Here is a 24,104-nt window from a genome sequence, read left to right on the forward strand (position 1 = left end):
ACTTTGTAACGATCCAGTTGGTGAAGGAGCTCATGCAAGGTGTTCAGTCGATCAAACCTAGAAACAGTTTGATCCAAGATTATCGCATCGCACTGATTGGCCCAGTCGGTTCCGGGAAATCCAGCTTCTGTAACACGATCAATTCTGTGTTCAAGGGTAGAATTACACAAAGGGCTCTTTGTGGGGATGGAAGACAAAGCGTCACCAAATCGGTACATGTTAACAAACGGCTTTAATAACCCGATGTAGGGAAACAAGTATCTTTGTAACAAACATCGCTATTAAATATTTAATAAAAACATTATTATGCAAAAGTTCAAAAACCGATTATTGGGCATGATTATAATTCAGTATGAACCTTACGAATTCAAATCAACACGGGACAAAGCTCCTCATGTGCGCATATGTGACACGAGGGGGCTGGAACCTGATTTCGGTATTGACACCATGGAGTTCACTTTTTTGCTGGATGGTCATATTCCAGAAAAATACCAGGTATAAAATTGCATTTTTTATCGTTATATAAAACAATACTGCCGTCTTTAAATTGCTACGGCAAGCACATTTTGTATTTACACAACATTTTATTAGATAAAAAACTGTTCATTTTCATTTTGTAAATGATTTAGGTCTATCGACCTTACGAGCAGATTGGATTCAAAACGTTTTTTATTAAACAAAATAAGTATTTGAATATATAATTTATTTTGATAATCTTTATATTTTTAATCAGTAAAATAATAATTAAACAGTTTTATACGGCTGTTATCCATCTGATTGATAGCACGGTTAGCATCCATGTATATTGCATGCGGGGAGAGAAAGGCGCTCCGTAGAAATGCAAAACACATTGTAAGTAAGGGAAACGACAAGTTAAATTGTGTTAAATTGTATACAAAACACGCTGTTTATTGGAGCGATTAAACTAATAGCGTGTTTAGATTGGTTAAAGTAAATATAAAACAATCATGTAGACGTTCGCATTCATTATAATCATACATACGTTCCATTTTACTTATTCACCTTTGTTAATGAATAATTTATTTAGCCTACACGTCAATGAACGGCACGCTATAAGTATAGAAGTTCCCATGTTTAAAGTCACAGTGAGTGAAATTGTTCATGTATATTTCATACACGTAACATCTGGTGCGTTATGTGATGTTCTTAATGATGTTGATGCTGTTAATAAATTAATTTGAACTCAGAATTGATCTGTGTTGGTATTTACAGAATGGCAATGAGGAGTTCATGTTAATCTTCATCTAAACAGTGCCTAAGGCTACTTGGCTGTTTACCAGTATGAAGTACATATTGACGAAAATAATATCATTTAATTTTTTTTACTCAGTTTCAAGCCGAGAAACCAATTTCCTTTGACGATTCGGCGTTTGTGACGAAGCCAGAATTAAGCAACAAGGTTCATTGTGTAGTCTTTGTTCTGGATGTATCTACGTTACTAAAGCTTGACTCCGAAATGATTGCAAAAATAAAAAGTTTCCGGACCCTAACAATGCGGAAAGGTAACACTGTAGTTTCCTGCCATTTCGTCTGTTGAACGGATATTCGATTGTGTGTACCAAATTTGTCGTTGAGTTTAAAAAAGGTTCACGAGATTAAAGATTTAGATAAAATTTAAAATGCATACAAGTTCACCTACAATCTATTGTATATTTCCTTTAAAATATGTATTTGATGATAAAAAGGAGTCACATAAACGTTTAGATCAAACAGTATTCGACGAATGTATTCCTGATGATCATTTTGGACAATATATTGAAAACTGTAATATTGAAGGATGCACATTATGATTCGATTTATGCCCAGCGAATTAAACATACTTTATTCATCTGACAGTAGTGCAATTTAGATGCTTCCAAAGCACAGCCTTCTAATGGTTTGCTTTATCACTTTTTGCCCGTCGCTTTTTGTCGGTCATTGCGATTTGTGCCGTCGTCAACATTTATCTTGTGATTACTACATGTAAAGGCCACAAGCAATGTCGGATCTTAATAACACTTGGTTAGAACATATTTCCCAATACAGCCGAGTTGAACATTGTGTCACAGAGGATCACAAGGCAAAACTTAAGAAAGCTTTTGAAAGCTCTAGATGTCATATTTGTTTGCCCAAACAGTATGAAACTTTATAATAATAATTGTATATCAGCTTTGTTCAAAATAAGTCCTGTCCATTGAAAGCAATGGTCGCCAGGGGTGATTGGGCTGGCCAATTTTCCCATTATTACTCGAGTAACATCTTGCAAATATTCCAGAAGACATGTTTGTAATCAGATAAACGTTCTAAGTTATTTTTGTGATAAATTGAGTTTGAAAATCGTTCTGATTCATTGAAAAACTACCCGACTATTGTGTGGTAATTTAAAAAGGACCGACTTCGCCTTATTTCAAGCTTGGTCAGAACACTAAAACCATATAAAATCTGTGTGACAAAAGGGACAAAGCTTAGGGTAAACGTCACATGTATGACACAGAGACTCAGACATCTTTAGAGAAGATTATTTCTTTTGGGTTCTGGTGAACGCTCTAGACCTTTTGCCCTCTTGCTTTATTTAAGCGTGGTGCTATTATTAATTGCACTTATTAAAACCAACTGTTAAACTGTATACTACCAGGCACTGACTATGTCTAAACACTCTCATATAATCAGTAAACAACAAACAAATAATATGTTTAGTATGCATATCAAATGTAAAAGAACACAAATAGTTGCGAACGTTTTTACTTAAAACTTCTTTGCGACATTTTAGTAATTGTCAAGTTATACTTTTACAATACATGTTGATTTCTTTGATATTTAGTAGTATGTATTTTATAGCCGTCTGTACAACTTGCGTTTTTGCTGTCTCATTTTACCAAGGGATACCTCAAGCGGTTATCTTGACAAAAATCGACCTCCTAGACAAAGCTGTCGCCCAAAACTTAGAGACGGTATATTCAAGCAATGCTACTGCAAAAACAGTGCAAAAAGCTTGCGATATGTTCGGCTTTTCAAAGCAATACGTGTTTCCCGTGAAGAACTATGGAGATGAGTTGATGATGGATGACGGTGTGAACTTCCTGGCACTCTTTGCGTTGAGACAGATCATGTACCTGTCTCGGGATTATTTTGACAATCAAAGCACCGACAGCACAGATTGTGCCAATACAGAAGAGGGACACGATTTAGAAGCTGCTTCGGAGTCCATTTAATAAGAAAGCTGAGGGAGATTTACTTGAAAATAGATATTAATGTTTTTGCATGACTTTTTTTCATAACTTTTGATATTGAATTTGATTGATGATAATGTAATGATTCATGGCACGTTCGATTTCGAATTATGACTGTTAATATTAGACTACTAAGTATAATGGGTTTGTTTTGCGTTAATAAACTTCTATGAGTTTTTTTTGCTGTTTATTGTGGGATTTATATTAATGTATAATTATTCGGTCACTTATGTTTTGTTTCGCCTTTCCTATGATCTATGGCATAAGCTAGTAACTGTTTTTTATTAAGGATATCTACTACTTGCAACGAATTGTTACCAAATAATATAATTGATCTTTAGATTCGACTTTTTTAAAACATAATTTGACCGTTTGTTTCATTTTTTGTTATAACTATTTACTTATACAATTATCGACTTTATTAGACTTTTTCGTAAATGTCGTATTTACAGTTGAATTTCAAATATCAGTGGTGTGTTTTCTGCTTCTATAAACATTAGCTTGGATTGAGGAATATCAAACAAGTAAGTGATTGGGATGGATATTAAACCCAGGAGTAGTTTTAGTGTCACTAAATTTAATTGAATTCATCTCATGCTTTCTTGCTGTTTTCGTGTTATAATGTTTGCTGTTGTTTATTTAAACAAATACATTATCTCAATAGACTAGTGTATGGTTACACGAATTGCTCTCTCTGTAATGATTCTAGAGTATAATAAATAACAAGTTTAATAATGCATTATTCAAAGTTGTTTTTGTGAGGTGAAGGAGATTTTAATTAACAACTATGCCAGTGCCATGCTTTGCTCATGGATGCAATATAATCTTTGGATTAAGTAAAGTTTAAAAGTGATGCTTACTATTGATTGTAGAGCTATAGTCAGTAAAGGTTTGATTTGTTTTTTTACAATTATTCACAGAACTTTAGTTAGAAATATTGCACATATGTAAATGCAAATTATAAAAATGGCCGTAAAAGTCAATTATATTTGTGCATCCGTTGTAAGTAATCGTCGGTAGTTTGTTTTTGGCTGGAAAACAAATGGTAATGTATTATATATTTTTCAACAGAACAAACTTTGACAACCTGAGTGCGTCACAGTTGACATGCTGAAGTTGAATCAACGCGTTTATCGATTTTGTTGACTTTAACGCTGTTTTTGCTTAGAATTGCCAAGGACAATTGTGGGTGCCGCAAACATCTCAAATAGATATCATGTTTCTACGAAAGGTTAGAGTCAGTATCTTAAAACAACGCGTTTATCGATTTTGTTGACTTTAACGCTGTTTTTGCTTAGAATTGCCAAGGACAATTTTGGGTGTCGCAAACATCTCAAATAGATATCATGTTACTACGAAAGGTTAGAGTCAGTATCTTAAAAGAATGTTTGTAATAGGTTGTAATAATAAAGGGTTCTGTTTTGTTTTGCAAACCAAAGTTAAATTATTTAAAACCTGTGATAGAATAAATAGAATATCAGGTTAGTTTGTTGGTGGACTTGAATTTATCCTATTCGTCTCACGTTTTCAAACACGCGCAATTAATAACATTTTATACTCTTTGTATCACATCGCCAGACATGCATTTGTCAATTAAATCATATTGGTTAATGTTAGATTATCACAGTCGGATATGTCAGCAAACACGCGCTATATTTTGCTGATTTTCATGAAACGCTTTTGTAATATTGATGGTTCTTTTCACTATAAAGATATAAAATAATGAAAATAGGAAATTCATGTCATGTTTTTTTATGCGCTAAACAAATATATGTATTTGCTATACCAATTGTATATTGGCTGTTAAGTTTTCTTTGCTGATCGATCGCCGGTACAACAGGTAACACACGGGGCTGAATGCTCTGGAATGTCCACCTGATGTTCAAATGTCTGTGTACACATATATATTGTATCACTTACACTTAACTGTTAATTATATTTTGGGGGTTCTGGGAGGTGCCGCGTTATCTACGCAGATATAGTGTCACCTGAAACCAATTATGAACATTTCATGTAAAACCAACGCCAAGCGAAGAATTGTAGTAAAAAATGGGTGTTTCCCCGGCTTTTAGATAACGCGTGTATATACTTTTGTTTTTCTTGTCGTTTTATTCCAAATAGCTATTTAACTCATAATCTGTGTTTGGAAAACTGCAATACTGAAATTTGAATCAAATTTTATGCAAAGGCTACATTTTTTAGTAACAACAAATAAGTAAAGTCATCATGCGTTGGGGAATCAAAAATGTTAGATATACACAGTTGATAACGTTTTTTTTAAAAATATTAATGCAACGAGAAACAACGCGTCGTCTGTAACTCTTTTTAACATTGTTATTGCATCGAAACTTAACACATTTTACCTTAACGAAAGTGTGCAAATTTATATACACATAATACAATCGGTACCATTACATTTATTTGTTCAATATATTATTATTTAAAGCAAATCAATGTTATTTATTTACGATTAAGCAATGACTTCACAAGATCTTAAACAGACATGGATTTATCAACAGCGCAAACTCATATAATATAAATAAACAATGTGTTGCTTTCTTAAGAATGTTTAAAGCAGTATATTTTAAAAAGGGATTTTCCACAGAATCCCTTTTAAAATGGCCTTTTTCAAGGATATTTCCTACAAATAAACCCATTTTTTTGTAACTTTTTATAACAAAGTATACAAATGTTATGCTGGCAGTACAACCCTACAACAGAAAATGTTACGCTGGCGGTACAAACTCCCAATGGTTCATTATAACATCAACAAATAATTAACTTAAATGTTATGCTGGCGGTACAAACTCCCAAATGTTCATCAGATTCATTCCACTTTAAAATTAAACAAAAAATGGTACGCTGGCGGTACAAACTCTCTAACTATTTACGCTGGCGGTACAAACTCCCAAAGGTTCATTCTATACACTGGCGGTACAACCATCCCAAATGCTTTAAAAAAATGTTATGCTAGTGGTACAAACTCAGGTTCATAATCCTTCAACAGAAAAATTTACTGAAAATGTTACAATGGCGGTACAAACTCTCAGAGGATCATAATCACAATTGAATACACCTGCGGTACAAACTCTCAGAATCAATGACAGATAATTCTTGAAAATGTTACGCCGGCCGTACAAACTCTACAATGACAAAATGTTACGCCGGCGGTACAAACTATGCATAATCACAGACAGACATTTCTTAATGTTACGCCGGCGGTACAAACTCCCTAAGGTTCATAATCACACAGACAGATAATTCTAAATGCTACGCCGGCGGTACAAATTCCCTTAGGTTCATAATCACACAGACAGATAATTCTTTGAAAATGTTACGCCAGCGGTACAAACTCCCTAAGGTTCATAATCACACAGACAGATAATTCTTTGAAAATGTTACGCCGGCGGTACAAACTCCCTAAGGTTCATAATCACACAGACAGATATTTGAAAATGTTACTCTACAATGACAAAATGTTACGCCGGCGGTACAAACTATGCATTATCACAGACAGATATTTCTTAATGTTACGCCGGCGTTACAAACTCCCTAAGGTTCATAATCACACAAACAGATAATTCTAAATGTTACGCCGGCGGTACAAATTCCCTTAGGTTCATAATCAAACAGACAGATAATTCTTTGAAAATGTTACGCCAGCGGTACAAACTCCCTAAGGTTCATAATCACACAGACAGATAATTCTTTGAAAATGTTACGCCGGCGGTACAAACTCCCTAAGGTTCATAATCACACAGACAGATATTTGAAAATTGTACTCTACAATGACAAAATGTTACGCCGGCGGTACAAACTATGCATTATCACAGACAGATATTTCTTTGAAAATGTTACGCTGGCGGTACAAACTCTACAATGACAAAATGTTACGCCGGCGGTACAAACTATGCATAATCACAGACAGATATTTCTTAATGTTACGCTGGCGGTACAAACTCCCTAAGGTTCATAATCACACAGACAGATAATTCTTTGAAAATGTTACGCCGGCGGTACAAACTCCCTAAAGTTCATAATAACATAGACAGATAAATTCTTTGAAAATGTTACGCCAGCGGTACACACTTCCAGATATGCATAATCACACAGAAAAAATCACACTGAAAAAAATAGAAGGTAAACGACTTTTAAATGTATAATTCTTAATTTATTTTTTAATTATAAAACATGTAATAATAAATACAAACACACACAAAGGTATACCATTATGTTCGCAATCCACCAGTCAGTAGGTCAGAAAATTTATAAAAGAGTGTGAATGATTCAATATTTTTTTATGACTAACTAAAATTAATTAATTCTTTTATAAAAAATACATAACATTTTTTTCAACATGTGAAGTCATTTTAAAAATGAAATATTTCAATAAAACAATCTTTACATCAATTATAACCATTCAAAGTTCTTTAACAGATGCAATTGCTGCAATTTGTATTTTCATTACTAAACAATTCTGCCACAAGTTTAGTATGTATTGTAAAAACAAAACTTTATTGTTTCTCCTGACATACAAACATATTATAGAACATAAAACAAGAGATGTGTTTGTCAGAAACACACTGTCCCCCTACTGCGCTGCGTTGATACATGTTTTTTTTACCTTTGACCTTGAAGGATGACCTTGACCTTTCACCACTCAAAATGTGCAGCTCAATGAGATACACATGCATGCCAAATATCAAGTTGCTATGTGAAGGGGCATAGAAGTTATGAGCATTTTTTGAAACCTAAACGCGAAACCTAAACGCAAAGTGTGACGGAAAGACGGACAGTCCGATCACTATATGCCCTCCTTCGGAGACATAAAAATTAAACATTAGCAATCACAAATTCACAAAATCTATTTTAACAAGGGCTGTTTGTAAAACATGCATGCCCCCCATATGGGCTGTCAGTTGAAGTGGCAGCCAAAGTGTGAATTAGTTTTTGTCACTGTGACCTTGACCTAGTAACCTGAAAATCGATAGGGGTCATCTGCTAGTCATGATCAATGTACCTATAAAGTTTCAGGATCCTAGGCCTAATTATTCTTGATTTATCATCAGGAAACCATTTTACTGTTTCTAGTCACTGTGACCTTGACCTAGTGACCTGAAAATTATTAGGGGTTATCTGCCAGTCATGATCAATGAACCTATGAATGTTCATGATCCTAGGTGTAAGCATTCTTGAGTTATCGTCCGGAAACCATTTTACGGTTTCGAGTCACCTGACCTTGACCTTGTGACCTGAAAATTAATAGGGTCATCTGCGATTCATGATCAATGTACCTATGAAGTTTCATGATCCTATGCATAAGCGTTCTTGAGTTATCATCCGGAAACCATTTTACTGTTTCGGGTCACCGTGACCTTGACATTTGACCTAGTGACCTGAAAATCAATAGGTGTCATCTGCGAGTCGTGATCAATGTACCTATGAAGTTTCATGATCCTAGGCATAAGAGTTCTTGAGTAATCATCCGGAAACCATTTTACTATTTCGGGTCACCATGACCTTGACCTTTGACCTAGTGACCTGAAAATCAATAGCGGTCATCTGCGAGTCATGATCAATGTACCTATGAAGTTTCATGATCCTTGGCATAAGCCTTCTTGAGTTATCATCCGGAAACCATTTTACTATTTCGGGTCACCGTGACCTTGACCTTTGACCTAGTGACCTCAAAATTAATAGGGGTCATCTGTGAGTCATGATCAATGTACCTATGAAGTTTCATGATCCTAGGCCTAAGTGTTCTTGAGTTATCATCTGGAAACCATCTGGTGGACAGACGGACATACGGACCGACATGAGCAAAACAATATACCCCCTCTTCTTCGAAGGGGGACATAATAAAGCATTTTTATGTGAAGACAAGTTCATACAAAGCATTTCTAAACCGAAATCGAAAATTGGTAGAAAAATGCATATGAACAAATGTACAGTTACAATAGCTTATAAAGGACATCTCACTCAATACTTTCAGGGGATTATAAAGACAACTGGCGAAATAAGGAACATTTGACTGGATACAAATTGTTAAACACTACACCTCAATAATAGTGTCTTATTTTTGCCCACCAGAGACGTATATTTGCTAAAACAAATTCAATTGACTGATCCAATTTCACCATAAAATGAAACTCTGGGTTGGAATAAACCCATGTGTTCTAGTAAAGATTGACGCAGAAGTTCTTGCAATAACCTTAAAATAAACAAAATATATCCTTCAAAAAGGCAGCAGAACACATACAAAATGAGCAACACGTTGTGCATATACTGCATAAATGAAGTATACAGGTCCATCAAGAATTTTATCCACAGATGTTTCTTCCTTTCTTCATCTGAAATCATGACCAGTCGTGATCTGCACAGTGTTGTGTCTAAAATAAAACAAACCACATATCAATGCCAAACAAAAACAAGAGCTTTCTCCATCAGACATATGCCCCCAAAAAACGCTTTTTCAAAACCTAAAGGCAGAGTTTGAAACCTAAAAGCGGACCCTAAGTTTAATGTCAAGGTCAAAGGGGTCAAAATTTGTGTGCGTATGGAAAGGCCTTGTCCATATACAAATGCATACCAATTATAAAGGTTACATCTGAAGCGACATACAAGTTATGAGCATTTTTCGAAACCTTTAAGCGATATTATGGGCATTTTTCACTGTTGAATTGAGCTGAAAAGAATTAACAGGTCAAACGAGTTACTTAAAATGAGGTTACTGACCAATTATCTGCAACTCATCTTGCTACCAGTTGTTATTAAAAATATATTTTATATTCGATATCTTACGTGACTCACCCAGTCCTGTAAGCCATCCGTAAAACAAAATTGTGTCTTTGTGTCGTATGAACGAATCTGCACTAAAACTAAATTTAGGTACACATCGTACAAGCATGACCAGTTGTCAAACGAAAGTACAGTTTATATTCAATTTAATTCAAATGCATTATTTTTCTCTTTCAGGGATATTGTTTTAGCATGTTGATGCTGCATTAACAAATCTAAGTATATATGAAGTGAAAACACCAAAAATAAACAACGGTTGCGATAGACACCTATTAACTGTTAGATGCCCATAATATCACTTTAACGCAAGTGTGACGGACAGACATATGAACGGACGGACAGTGCGATCACTATATGCCGTCCTGTAACGTACTGAAAATCAAGCTGTAGAATAATTTATTTTTATTTTAAATGCCTAATAGGCTACTCAACAATACTTCAAACAAAATGCATTTTAAAACCTTGAAAAGCTGAAAACGTGAGAATACAAGAAATGTTAACAAAACATATAAAGGCTTAATTAATGCTTTAATATCTGTAGAACACTAGTTGCAGTATCGAGTTTATTTTGCGAGAAAATATCATTCAAGTTGTGTTCCTTCAAGGCATGGGAATTCCGTTTTTAAATAAATGGATGAAAGTTAACCTTAACCTTGTCTTCCACTAGATTTAGGCAACAGAAAGAGCGACACACGATTGAAAATATTTGTGCCAAGTTTAATAAAATTCACTCAATACATGACTAAGTTATGCTCTGGACACAAACAGGATGCAACATTGTACCATATATAGACATTTGACCTATAATAGTGACCTTGACCTTGGAGGTAGGGAACTGGTATTTAAGCATACACAGTCTAATGATGAGGATCTTTTGTACCAAGTTTAAGGAATTTCGCTTTATAAATGACAAACTTATGCTCCTTGGGACAGATGGACGGTCGTGATTCCCATATCCCATTTACTCCAAGACTCTTGGGGTTACTGGTTCGAGCCCTGATGGGGGCTACTTTTTTTACCTTTTTTTTAAATTTTATTCTTGATTTTTTACTTGAGCTTTTTAGATCCAGTGTTTACATTTATCAATATAAAGCACTTAAAGACAAACTACAAAACATGCCAAAATCTGTGAAAAGGCCCCTTTAATATTAATCAGTTTTAATACTATTATTACTTATTTCTTATAAAAACCATTATATGTTCAAAGAAAAAAAAGAGCAATATACAAACCATATATAAATCTTCTCTTCCTTTTGCCAAACCCTTTCCCACCAGAAGTGTTATCATCTGAAATGTTTCAATGGAATATTTTCATATGGATTACACTCAAAATACACAATAATTTTCTACAGATGGGTTTGAGAAGGATAAGTAGAAACAAATTTTTTATGAAATAATGTTCATAATTATTTTATTGTCACATTTTTACTGTAAAACACATACTTAAACTTAAGTTTGTTCTTCCTGATCCTGTCAAATTCAAACTAAATACATAACAAATGAATTTCAACTCTATAACGAATGTAAAAAGATAACTTTAATGATATTTTCAAGATTTATGATAATAATATATATCATATATATTTACTCTTCTTTTTGGCAACCCTGAGGTCAGAAGCTTCGTCTCCAGTTTTCCGCTTTTTTATCTGTACCTTGAATTATACAAATTACACCTCAATTTTGTATTTTATTATTATACATGTATCTCATACTGTTTTACAAATTACATATTGTAAGGGTCCATCAGCCCATGTTTGAAAGCAAATATCCAAGCTCTTGGCATTGTGGTTTCAGGGAAGAAGTTTTTACAATATACATATAGGAAAACATATTTGCCTTCAGGGTTGGGCCAATTTTTACCCTTAAAGGCATAATTTGAACAATATTGGTAGAGGTATTCCAGACGATGTTTAATGTCAAATATCAAAGCTTTAGTTTTAATATTTAAGAGTTTTTTTTAACTTTTCACTATATACATTTAAGGAAAAAACATTTGTCCCCCGGTATGGGGCAAATTCCGACCCAAGAGGCATAATTTTAACATTCTTGTTTACTGTTTAGGTTCATCATATGATATTTCATGCCAAATATTAGAGCTCTAAGCTCTAGATGTTACTATATACATATAAGGAAACCTATCCGTTTCCATGGTAATATGAGTTATGCAAAGAACATTCCTGCCAAGTTTCATTAAGATTAGCCGAGTGGTTGATTAAGATTTACAAACTCAACATGTATATTCTAAGAGTATATACCATATGCTAGAAATGCAATATGGATGATTATCAAATCAGTTGGGGGGGGGGGAAATTTATACCCTGAGCACGGTGAGCTCAGGTTAGCTAACAATATATGACCTTATTGTAGAAAAAGCTCACCAATGGCTGTCTGTTTTCCTTTTCAATCAGTTCACGAACTTCAGGAACCATTCCTTGTCCTGGTGGAAAGGACTGCCTTATAGGTTGTCTTGGTAGCAGTGTTAAAGGAAATACCGGTACTCCAGAATCTAAACTGTCCATGTTGGAATTGAGCGATTCGTAAAAGTCTAGCCACTTTTGTGTACTATCCTGCTTTTTGAAAATTAGTTTCAGAGCTTTAATTTGTTTAACATTTTTATCTATTTCAATTTTACTAAAATTTGGCTTCAATATTTCTGGCTTTCCACTTGGGGCTTTATTCAAAAAGTTCCCATTAAGGGCTGACCACGGCTGAGACTGTACCCCTTTATAAAACACTTTTACACCACCGTCCACAGAAACAAATTTAAAGTGCAAAGGTTGGGTGATGTGGTCAACTTTGTTCAAATCACCCTCAATCCATGACTTAACATCAAATAATTGTGTGATACGCTCTGCATTTTTCAAAACGTTTAAAAGGTCATCAAAATATTCAGCATCTTTAGTATTTAACAGCCTGGACACCTCACTAAATTTTGCATCAATGTCTTCATGCGTGTGGCCAACAATAAGGAAGGACATATGAACCTGAAATATAATATATGATTATCAAATCCGACAAATCAAATACCTTCAGTCAATAAAGTCGACAATGGCTGAACAAGATAATGCCTTTCCCAAGTTTTATCATAATTTGATTTAAAAAAATGCATAAACTACAAGATGGAATAATACTAAGAAAAACTATTCATTTAATAATCAAATATAAATAATTTATATGTTAAGGCTACAAAAATGTTACCTGAAATAAAAGCCAAAAAGATGCAATTCCATAATTTTGAAAACAAACATTGCAGGATTCAAAACTATCATGTTTTTAGTGATATATATGATACACAGTAGTTGGCAACAATAACATGTCTAAAGTTAATTAGTTATAGTAACTATCCTTTCCCTGATAGATACATGCTTTTACGATCCCTATCGATTCCCTGAATAGACGTGTTTCCGTGACGTTATCGATTACCTGGTAAACAAGGGCTGTTTGTAAAACATGCATGCCCCTATATGGGCTATAAGTTGTAGTAGCAGCCATTGTGTGAATACGTTTTCTTCGAAGGGGGGCATAAAAAGCATTTCTACTAAATCATGCTACAGAGGTTGAATAATTGTAAGTAGTGCACATGAATATTCAAATAATCAAGTTAATGAAAATGAAATTATTTGAATACTCATCCTTAAGAAAGACTGTCGTAAAACAGACCCTGTGATCTTTGAAATCAACACTCACCTCATGGAAAACCTGTTCTGCCACTAACAATTCCAGAAATGCAAATACATAACGGTTCTTATTTTCCCTCCAACAGTTGTCTGCTTGGATAAACAAATTTGGAGGCAGGCAGTTGTTCTGGAATAAAAACATCCACAAAGTTATTGCACAATAATGTTGTTCTCTAGAGTAAACAACAAGTAAAACTACAACATAGGGAAAACAATAAAAGTAAGATGGTCAGTGTTTATATCACATGATCATACACAAATATAGCTAGTCTGGCGAAAATGTGTTATCATACTAATGCATTTTGTATGACTCGTATTCTGATGTTATCTTTCCTATTAACCAACCTAAGCAAGAATTTATGATCCTCTATACAAATTCATAAAACCAGGGGTCTCACTCTGGTTTGGGGGAACACCGAGGCGGGCGAAATCAGGCATCATTTTCCATAGGAGAATTTCAACCAAAACATAAGAAACATTACAATATTTGTTTTAATCACTTAATTTGTCCTTTTTACTACAATCTATTAACAGTTAACACTTATCTATCAATTTTATTTAGTTTGAAACATTTTGAACTTGAACTTGACAATTCTGGGTCTAGGGCATTCAATTGTCTTGCATTTTTATCTGAAATGGGGGAACTATATACTTTTTGCTGGGGAAATATGGCCTTATTTAAACCCCAAAAACCAGCGATTGAGACCCCTGAAAATACTGACTGTACTAAAACCATCTTTACCAAAAAAGCCATCATGTGGTATTTCATTAGTGTCAAGGGCTTTGGTTATTTTCAGAAATGTAGGTGCTTTAATGGCCTGCTTACAATTTTTGTCTTCCAAGTATAATTATGTAAGATAACATGTGCACAAACATTACTCACATTTGCCTTGGCTTGACGTAGTAGCTCTTTAAGTATGATGTTGATTGTCAAGTTGGGATCATGAGGATATTCATTAATGTCCACATAGGCATGAAACCCTCCATGCCCGTGACTTAGCACTCCAGTGACATGAGTATGCAGAAGATCCACTGCATGCAGATTCTGTAATTTTTCACATAACAGTTACAAAATCTTGCACAATACATCATTTAAATTTGGAAATCAAAAACAAACAAAATACTGAATCTTGTTTGTGTATTTCGTATCCTAAAACTTAACAAGCATATTTGATTAATTGTTATCACCTGCCAAATAAAAAGCCTTTAGTTTCAATCAAACTCATAATTCTTGACCTGAACTTAACAAAATTTGCTAGCGTACCACCACAATATAATACTAAGTAACAACTTTTCTCTATTTTTTGTTTTTTTTAAGCGCCGCAAGTGTCCTAGAGACAACTTTAAATATAAATTAATACATTTTGCATCAATGGTTGAATGGCAAGATATGTATTTTAGGAACTCATTAAATAAATGCTTTTTAATGTATATATAGAATATTATGTAACTGTCGGATAGAGATCAAGTTTATAGGATGAGAAACATGTAGTGCTAGACTTTCAGAGTGCTACAAAATTTTTGAGCCGAGCATGATAAACTTGATCTCTTTCCAACACTCACATGATATTCTATTTATCCCATTATTTTGTGGTGTTTATCGTTCAAAAAGAGTAAAAATACTTAAATCTAAAAAATAACGCTGGTGTCCCAATTTTGCTTGAAGTATTTGTTTACTTCAAACATAATCATTTGCTATGACATCACATTGAAATATATATTGTTCCAAAAATAAAGATTGGAAACCATAGTCTAAAAATATTTATAGTTCACAGCTCATATTCATACGATCACTTGTTATACTATTGGTTTTCGTTTGGTAATAGGATAAACATTTATTTCAGAAAAAAATATACCATACAAACTGTTTATATGCCCTTTTTATGGGTAACATTCTGTAAAGAAAATTGAAAGCTTAAGACACACAGAGTAAGACACACAGGTGTGAGCCAAAATAGATTACCATCGAAGGCACAAAACCTCCTTTATCCTACCTTTGGGTTCCTCCCAGCAAAATGTGGCAAATTGGTCTTTGCTGTAAAAAATAGAGAATAGATTTATGCAATAAAAATTTAAAAAACAACTGTTTGTATGTTTGTTATATAAAAAATTAAATCACATATTATGTAAAGCATTCCTTTTTGGTACCATTGTATCCTGTGTGCAACTGTGGATGTAGTAAAAAAGTCTGGACAGGAAATTAAATTAATTACAGTATTTCATGCTTTTCAGTGAAAGAGCGTAAAAAAAACAAGAGAACAACAACATGATTTACTAATGACAAATCATAATACTATATATTTCAAAGTGTAAGATCGTAATATATATTTCATGGGTTGTAACAGAAACTCGTTATTTTCACTTGTGAAAATATTGTTTCGGTGACCACTCATGAAATATAATGCAATCTTACACGGAATCCAACAAATATCCTCTATGACATAGATATATATATATATATATAATTATGGAAAAAGTTAACATGTATATATGCATGGAGAAAGAAATGCAAATTTAAAACTCTATATAGCCTATAGTTAAAGGCTTTTTCTTCAAAATAATGGGAATTATTTTTTATAATTACATAATACAAAATGAAAGATTTTGTTCTGTTACAGTTTACACATTCAACAAAAAATTCATTCATTGTAATGTTTAGAAATCCTTATTATGGTGACCTATTTTTAGAAATCGGGTCAGGACAAATAATTGTTTTTGCCATTGTAACAAGGCCCCGTCAAAGGCAGAACACTGGAACTTGGGAATATGTTTTATGACTAGTTAGGATTTTCAAACTGCTCCTGTCAAAATTAAAGTGTATGGACACTTTAAATACCAACCTTGATCCATACCATCGATAATTATGGACATGTGCTGGCTTGGATTGCGTTGTGCCTGGTCTTTTTTGTTGTAATAGTACTTCCTTTCTAACCTGGATATCATTAAATAAGAGCTTTGAAGTTGCAAATAGTTAATAGTTTTAAGTGCATCTGTTTCTTTTGACATCAAACATTTAATAGGCAAAATTAAATTAAATTTGAAAGATGTATATCATTTCTTTGTTTACCATCATTAATGGGCAGTATGCAGGAAACAAAAATATGCAGGATATAGCACCTTTCTACCTATTTCACTTTGAATGTTTAAACACATTTATTAAACTACATATTTATGTTCAATAAGTTTGGTGAATTTGGGATATCAATACATATGTAGGATTAATGGGGCTTAAAGGTCCTTTCAATTTAAGATAAAAGTCAATGAGCTTGATTAACTGAATAACTTTTACTAATTACCAGTGGTTATATAAAATAAGCCTTAGGGAAAGATATGGAGCAAAATTGAAGGATGCTGCACCCTGCAAGAAAATGTCAATGTCAGTCCAAAATTTTCACCGTGAACCTTTTTATAATTTTCAATCTAGCAGCACCCAGTAAATTTTTCTGGTCATTAATCTTTCCCCTAATAATACACAGTCTGATTTGCATTCTGAACTTAAGAAATGCTTCTTACCATGTTCGTAAGGGAGTAATTCATTAAAGATTTGGTTACAAAAATAAATGACAAATAAAAGAAATGAAAATACATAAATTACATTTGACGAATATTATGCTCTTCTTTCTTTTTCTTGTAGAAAGCACGCATCTCGAAAGAGGTGGTTTTGCTCATTAGCCTTTCTAATGTCACACAAGTTGTACATTTGCTGAAGCTGTTGGTCTGAAACATACATCGATCACTGCTTATGTTACACAGCTCCAGATAACTGATTCATTTTTGTTGTTGTTTACAACCCATTTCAAAAATAAATTCCTGAAAATAAATTACCAATGCCTTTTTGGAGTATCCTTTCTGATACATCACAATGAAGGTTTTAAGTCTTAGAAAAGACCATGAAAATTGTCGTTTTACACTGTAACAGTTTAACCCTTTGCATGCTGGGAAATTTGTCGTCTGCTAAAATGTCGTCTGCTGAATTTCTAAAATTCGCATTTTCTTCGATTTTTTTCAAAGAATACTATCAGAATAGCAAACAGTTTTGATCCTGATGAGACGCCACATTCTGTGGCGTCTCATCTGGATCCAAACTGTTTGCAAAGGCCTTAAAAATTCGGTTCCCGCATTGTAAGTGTTAACAGCTGAGAAAGAATTAAGAAAGGCCAGGCTCTTTCAAGATACAGAGGCAATGAAATGGTGTTTTCACCAGGGCTGGCATTCCAGAAAGTTTTTAGAGAAAATCTTAAATTCTACTTTTTCTAGTTAATTTTTTGAAGCAATATCCTTTCTATGTATGCGTTTTCGCCTATTGTACATGTGTGCCTCATTCGAAATATTTAATGTAATATAGTTAAGTTTTTGATTGTGTAGCATATTTTTCATTTTTAAATTTTAACAAGATGTGTTTGTAAAACACTATGTCCCCCATATATTTGACCTTTGTCGTTGACCTCGAGAGAATCTGATTCAACTGTATATTATTATATCTAGTAACTGACAAAAAAAAGGTTACATGTATATTGGTGTTAGACCTTGTAACAAATGCTGCAGACATTCAAAGGAAATACTCAACACAAGATTCATTATGTGACAGCTGTTATAAAAACACATATAGCTATAGATTCTAATTTGACGATGCCAAATTACATGTATTACAACTAACGCAGGCACATGACTGTGTAGTTTAAAAACGTCATATCAGCATAAAATTGTTTGTAACCCACAAAAAACACATTATTTTACCTTTTTCGTTTTAACAAACTGGAAGCTGTCAATCCATTTCTTGTAGAACTGGCTTTTGCTCACTGGATTTTCCACATCCATTTTGTATTGTTCATAAATATGACTTTTCACTGTTCCATATGGCATCACAATCTCGTTTCGGTGAGGCATTCTTTCGCCATGAAATCTGAAGTAATCCTCCAGCCAAGCAATCAAAAGTAGAGTGCTTTTGTCCCAGTTACGTGGAGATTTCCCAGTTGGAGCTTCCTTGTTATTCATGCACATATCAGCAACTGTAGTTAATGTATTCTTGTTAACTCTCAATGCAGCCAAAAATGCTTTTGTACATAATTGTATTTCTTGTTTTTTAGACTGTACTGAAAAGTACCTGTATTTTCCGACTTTTTCAGATTTTTCATATGATGCTTTCAGCAGTGTTATCCTAGTCAATTTTGGATTATGCCAGAATTTTTCACGAATATCACGGACAGAATTAATATTCAACTGCATAATACACCGTTTTCCACAATAGCAGGGTGTGTTAAGCGCTGTCTTAATACTAAGAAACTTCAATGCTTTTAATTTCATTCTTCCTTCTGACTTTACCTCACCTGAAAACAAATGTTAAAACCAAGGCATAACAAATGGTTATTTTCTAGCATTAAGACTGGTGTTTTAGAATGTAAACAGAAAGGCTAAGAATTTTTTTTAAGTTCCTTAAATTAGTTTTAGCAATAACGTTGTAATGTGTGGGTTTATGGCACATTTTTGTCTAAATCTGAAACATATTTTTATTAGTTTTTGATTGGGATAGTATTAATTATTGAATTTTAAGGGACTAGGGCAACAAAAATCCCCAAAATCAAAAGTTAAAACAACTACTTAAGCGATGCCAATTTCTGACCCATTACTATTTCGGAAGCCTTAGATGTCGAATTCAACACTGACAATGGGAAAAAAACAACGCAAAGTGAGCATACATTTTCCCCTTCTATGCAATAGTTACTGAGAAACAGCTCCAGACTGGAAAAAAAATTGACAAAATTCACTATTAAACAAACGCACATGCTAAAATTTCAAAAAAGCCTGGCAAAATTTCCCTCAAAGTTGTACTGTACTTACTTTGAATGTACTTGTTTTCTGTTTTCTTTTTCGGCTTAGCTAAAACCTGTTCGATGTCATGTTCAGAATCTGTAGAAGACAAAAACATTAAGCTTTCATCACTATCCCAAATGTCTAAATATTCCTCATCGCGCTGTACTTGTTCGCTATCTGTCACAGCACAGTCAGCAGATCCTGTAATGTCTTGTAATTTGGTCATAGAACAATTCACTGGGTCCCCAGAATCGGAGTCTGACCACCTTACTTGTACCAGTTCTTCATCGCTACTCCAGTTTACCTGGATTAGCTCTGGCTGCATGAATACAACCGCACACAAACACTGAAATAAAAACAAAATTTAATTGTAACTGTTTCCACCATAAATTATTTGTGAACAGTCATCACAGTAATATATTTTAACCACTAGCCCGAATTATGATGCTTTATTGGAAACAGAATCCAATAGCCCGACTATATAAATTATTAATTTCTAGCAGCCCGATTAACATTTAACCAGTCCTGGGCTGTCGGGCTTATAGTTAGCGTGAAGACTGTTTGTGAAGTTACAAGAATGAATACTGTGCACAACCTGTTAGGAATATAATTATATAAAATCACAATTGCCCATCCTTACAAGTTACTGGGTATCCGGACAAAACCCCTCCCAGACATAAACCCTTCTTTCAGCCTAACAAGGCGAAAACTGTATGATAATAAAAAACCAATGGTTGGGCAACCAAACCTTTCATTGAACAACCATTTTAAAAGTAAGTAGTTGACCGAAAGCCAACTGTAAATAAAATGCCAATTGGCAAATTTTAATCTTGAATTAAAATGTTTAATTTATGACGCAAGTTTATTCTGTTTACAATTTGTCACTATACCTTTCTAAAATAGATCACTGAGCGATTTTAACTTTAATTTTTTTATGATTGGTCGATTTGCTAACTCGAGCGCATGGGTTTTCGAAAAATAGTTCATACTTGTTTTTGTTAGCGTTGAACACACAGCAATCAGGGCTTGACACTTACTTTTTTACCTACTGACCCAAAGGACCACCAGCTTTCAGAAATTACTGGTCCTCCAAGATTTTAAGTGGTCCGACAATATCTATGTTATTTTACCTACATTTCAATTAACTTTCCGGACTATCCACAATGTATTGTGCATTTATAAAAAGAAACTATACTATCTACTAAACTATCTCTCGTCCTTTTCATAATTGCTGTACTTCAAGCTTCTCTTCATTAGTTTTAGGGTTTTTAGGCGGAGGTAACAGGTCAACCACCCCCAGAATGAAATTCCACATCGTGAAAATTTGTTATCTTGAAAATACGCACATTTATTCTCCGGCAATATCAAAACATTATTCGGCGCTCTCCAGTGTAAATTTGCACGGTAAACAAAGTATATTCTGATGGTACTAAGATCAATAAAATGCTGATTATTGCTCAGTCTTCGAAATAAGCTTTGAAAAGTTACATGCCAGTCGGGGCCAGTAACTTAAGAATGTTTACATGCCCAACATAGTTGTTTACATGCCCAAACTTTTTTAACCAAATTATAACAAATCACAACATTTTAACACTTACATGCTACACATAGTAAAGCAGAACATTGTTTCAATAGTAGTGAATACAATTACATCTAATCAGTCACTAGAATTAAGACGGTCGATCGTTACACCAGTGCTCTGAAAAGAGCGTTTTCTGGTGTCCTCGTATCCTTTCTTGGCTTCCTTTTTCTCAAATCATTGTCAATTTTCTATTTTGGAAGTGCTTATCGGGCTTAGCCCATCAACATACCTAAGATACTGCATAGCCTCTATGTCGACAATGACATTATTTTTTGTTTACATTGACAAAAACGGAAGCGTATTACTTGATTGAAATGATCGATTCAAAAAGCATCTTCTCGATTAATGTCTAGAGAAACCGTCGATAAGAACCGAATGTGACCGAACTGCATCGGTCAAAAACAATAACGATGACGTGTGCAAGCAGGTGCGTGTTGTAAAACCAATCGAATTTCATTGTTTTACAACTTACGGCAAGGTGTTTGTTCCCAAAATTGAAAAATAGATCTGCAAATATCAAGAACCGCTTACGATTTTTTTTATAAACTGTCAATCGGCTTCAATAATTTACATGCCCGGCTGGCCACAAACGTGAATTTTTTGTATGTGGCCCGGCAGTAATTTACTCGCCACGGGCAAGGCGTGTGCTAATTTGAAACTGATTGCTGCTTTTTCAAAATAATAAATACCATTTTGTTAATTTCTCAATCCAAACGCTTCGAATTTTATGTTAATTTGTGTATCGATCACGGCGAAGTCCAGAGACATTTGCGGAATGCAAATCGATTTTTTGATCCGACAACAGGTTTTTTGTCATTCGGGCATCTAGGAAATTGGAATTTCCAATATGTTGCTATTTTTCATCCCCAGTCTCGAGTACGCCCAAAAATATGATGAAATTATCGGTATATTATGAACAAATAAAGTTGTTTTATTAATGAAAACGGCTTCCACCAGTATTTCACAATAGCCGGCCCAGGATTTTTAACTGGTCCGACGGATCAACCAAATTTCTAGTTTCACTGGTCCTCCCTATTTTTTACTGACCCCGGGTCAACGGACCACTGTTAGGTTGAGCCCTGGCTAATAATTGAACTGCAGAATGCAATCGCAGATTGAAGAAATGAACTGTGCGCCAATTTAAAGACTATAAAATGTGCGACTTCAATCAAAGGCCATGAGAAAAACAATGACTCAAATTGTAAACTACAAGGTAATATCCTCTAAGATAATTTAAAGGGATGGTAAACTACAGTCATTTGTATACACACTTGAAGTTTCCACTACCAAATGACAAAAATGGCAATAAATTAGCCTACTCTTACTAGAAAACAGCCATGTGTGCTCTAAAAAGAACAAAAAGTACCAGTACAATCATTGATTTTGTGTTAACGTAAACGGTGTCCATGTATATACTGTACAAATGTATTTTTTCAAAGTGAATGGCTATGTGTCGCTAAATGCGTGTTACTGGGATTTCAAGTCTGTAATTGGATAGTTTATTATGTGTTTTACTGTCAACTGTCCGACTTTTCACGGATTCACCCTACGAGTAGTCGAGTAATAAACATTGGACACTTGATGAGCATTTCCATTAAAAAAACTGTGGATTTCCTGTTCTAAATTATAAAGTCGGACACATGCAAAATAAGCGCTTAATGATGCAACACCATTAAAAATGTATCAATGAATGTACTCGTACTCGCCTTTTCACCAAAAATTGTCAAATTTCATCGGAATTGAGTGAGTTATTACGTGTGTCCGACTTACGTACTGTCCGAATTTACATACTAAACCAGTAACCTAGTTTACCTTATCTCAACGAACAGAAGACGTTTCCTTCGCTAAATCGACATTAACCTTACTTTCATCGTAAAAGAAGTTAAACAAATAGTCAGCACTTCTTTAAAATACATTATAAACACAATATTTATATAAACACATATCGACACTTTTCTTCAAATAAAAACACCCGCCATTTGTAGCAAATAATTTCATTGGTTGTCAGGAATCTCAACAATCAGCCAGTTTTTTCTAACATAATCGCGTTTCGAAAACTAATTCTACAAATCATTTTGTAAAATAAATCGGTGACAGATATTTCCTAAAATAACATAAATAATATTATTGTGCTAAATATTACTGAAATATACACATTGCTTTTTTGCAACAGGTTACATTCAACTAAATATTAATTGTGATTCCAACAAACTGCACACGGCTGCTTTACATCGCAACTTCTGGACTAATTATAAACGCTGCAATAATCAGGCAACAAAGTAAGTTTGTTTACACTAACACCGAAAGAAATATGGAAGAGGTCGGCGCTACTGTTGTGTTACTTGTTATGCCATACGCACGCTATTTCATACCGAAACAATGTTCTCTGCACAGTACTCCGTGTTTCTACTGAGTAATTACACTACCACTTCCACCCCCACCACCACCGCCCACTACTATTACTACTACTACTACCACTAATACTACTACTCTACTACTACTACTAACTACTACTTCTACTACTACTACTACTACTGATTGTAGGCCAAACGGCACCCGGACAATCGGCACCCAGTTTATTTTGCATACGCGGAAGTCGGCGCCCTGTAATTTTTTCGACCCGGACAATCGGCACCCGATTGAATTGTATACCCGGACAAACGACACCCTATTTAAAGTCCCCGTCATAGCTATATATGTGGACAGAATCGTAAGAAATTTGTTTATTGAGGATATCATTGAAAATCCGGTTTAAATTTTAATTTTAAAATCGATTCACGCTTGTAATTGATTAAACAAGCGACAACGGTTACACCTTTTTGAATTTGCAAATTCGAATAAAAATCATATTTATGCGATGTAAGGAAAACGTTTTCGCGTGAATAAAAATCATTTGATCTTTCGACAAAATTATCATTTTAGCGTGTAATTATGTTTTCTTTTGTTTGGTGTGGGGGTGTATAAAGCGCTAATCTCCGAATGGAACCACATAGTGTCCTAAAGAAT

At 34.1% G+C, this 24,104-nt stretch overlaps 2 protein-coding genes and 2 long non-coding RNA genes across 8 annotated transcripts in view; 2 read left to right on the top strand and 2 right to left on the bottom strand.

The window, feature by feature from the left end:
* The window catches only part of LOC127837183 (interferon-induced protein 44-like), an 82,392-nt gene extending 78,427 nt beyond the window's left edge, over positions 1–3,965 (top strand). For both annotated transcript variants that reach the window (XM_052364109.1, XM_052364108.1), the window contains exons 4-7: positions 18–212; positions 352–495; positions 1,352–1,523; positions 2,881–3,965. In XM_052364109.1, the coding sequence (XP_052220069.1) occupies positions 18–212; positions 352–495; positions 1,352–1,523; positions 2,881–3,212 (843 nt within the window). In that variant the 3' untranslated portion in view covers positions 3,213–3,965. The remainder of the gene's footprint in view (positions 1–17; positions 213–351; positions 496–1,351; positions 1,524–2,880) is intronic.
* Positions 1–23,025, bottom strand: part of LOC127837182 (uncharacterized) — an 86,400-nt gene extending 63,375 nt beyond the window's left edge. The window contains exons 1-7 of one of the 4 annotated variants that reach the window (XM_052364103.1): positions 22,911–23,025; positions 19,544–19,862; positions 18,443–19,032; positions 17,301–17,422; positions 16,546–16,637; positions 15,700–15,740; positions 14,589–14,750 (exon numbers count right to left, since the gene is read on the bottom strand). In XM_052364103.1, the coding sequence (XP_052220063.1) occupies positions 14,589–14,750; positions 15,700–15,740; positions 16,546–16,637; positions 17,301–17,422; positions 18,443–19,032; positions 19,544–19,841 (1,305 nt within the window). In that variant the 5' untranslated portion in view covers positions 19,842–19,862; positions 22,911–23,025. The remainder of the gene's footprint in view (positions 1–14,588; positions 14,751–15,699; positions 15,741–16,545; positions 16,638–17,300; positions 17,423–18,442; positions 19,033–19,543; positions 19,863–22,910) is intronic. The other 3 variants (XM_052364107.1, XM_052364104.1, XM_052364106.1) reach the window with 3 other exon arrangements.
* LOC127837187 (uncharacterized) lies at positions 6,344–7,594 on the top strand. The gene is made up of 2 exons (XR_008029166.1): positions 6,344–6,655; positions 7,199–7,594. It is a non-coding gene; the product is annotated as an uncharacterized LOC127837187 (long non-coding RNA).
* LOC127837186 (uncharacterized) lies at positions 9,592–11,957 on the bottom strand. The gene is made up of 3 exons (XR_008029165.1): positions 11,617–11,957; positions 11,259–11,315; positions 9,592–9,619 (listed from the first exon to the last, which is right to left on the bottom strand). It is a non-coding gene; the product is annotated as an uncharacterized LOC127837186 (long non-coding RNA).
* Positions 23,026–24,104: the final 1,079 nt, after the last annotated feature.

The sequence above is a fragment of the Dreissena polymorpha genome, chromosome 7 (assembly GCF_020536995.1).
Source record: "Dreissena polymorpha isolate Duluth1 chromosome 7, UMN_Dpol_1.0, whole genome shotgun sequence".
Taxonomy (NCBI): domain Eukaryota; kingdom Metazoa; phylum Mollusca; class Bivalvia; order Myida; family Dreissenidae; genus Dreissena; species Dreissena polymorpha.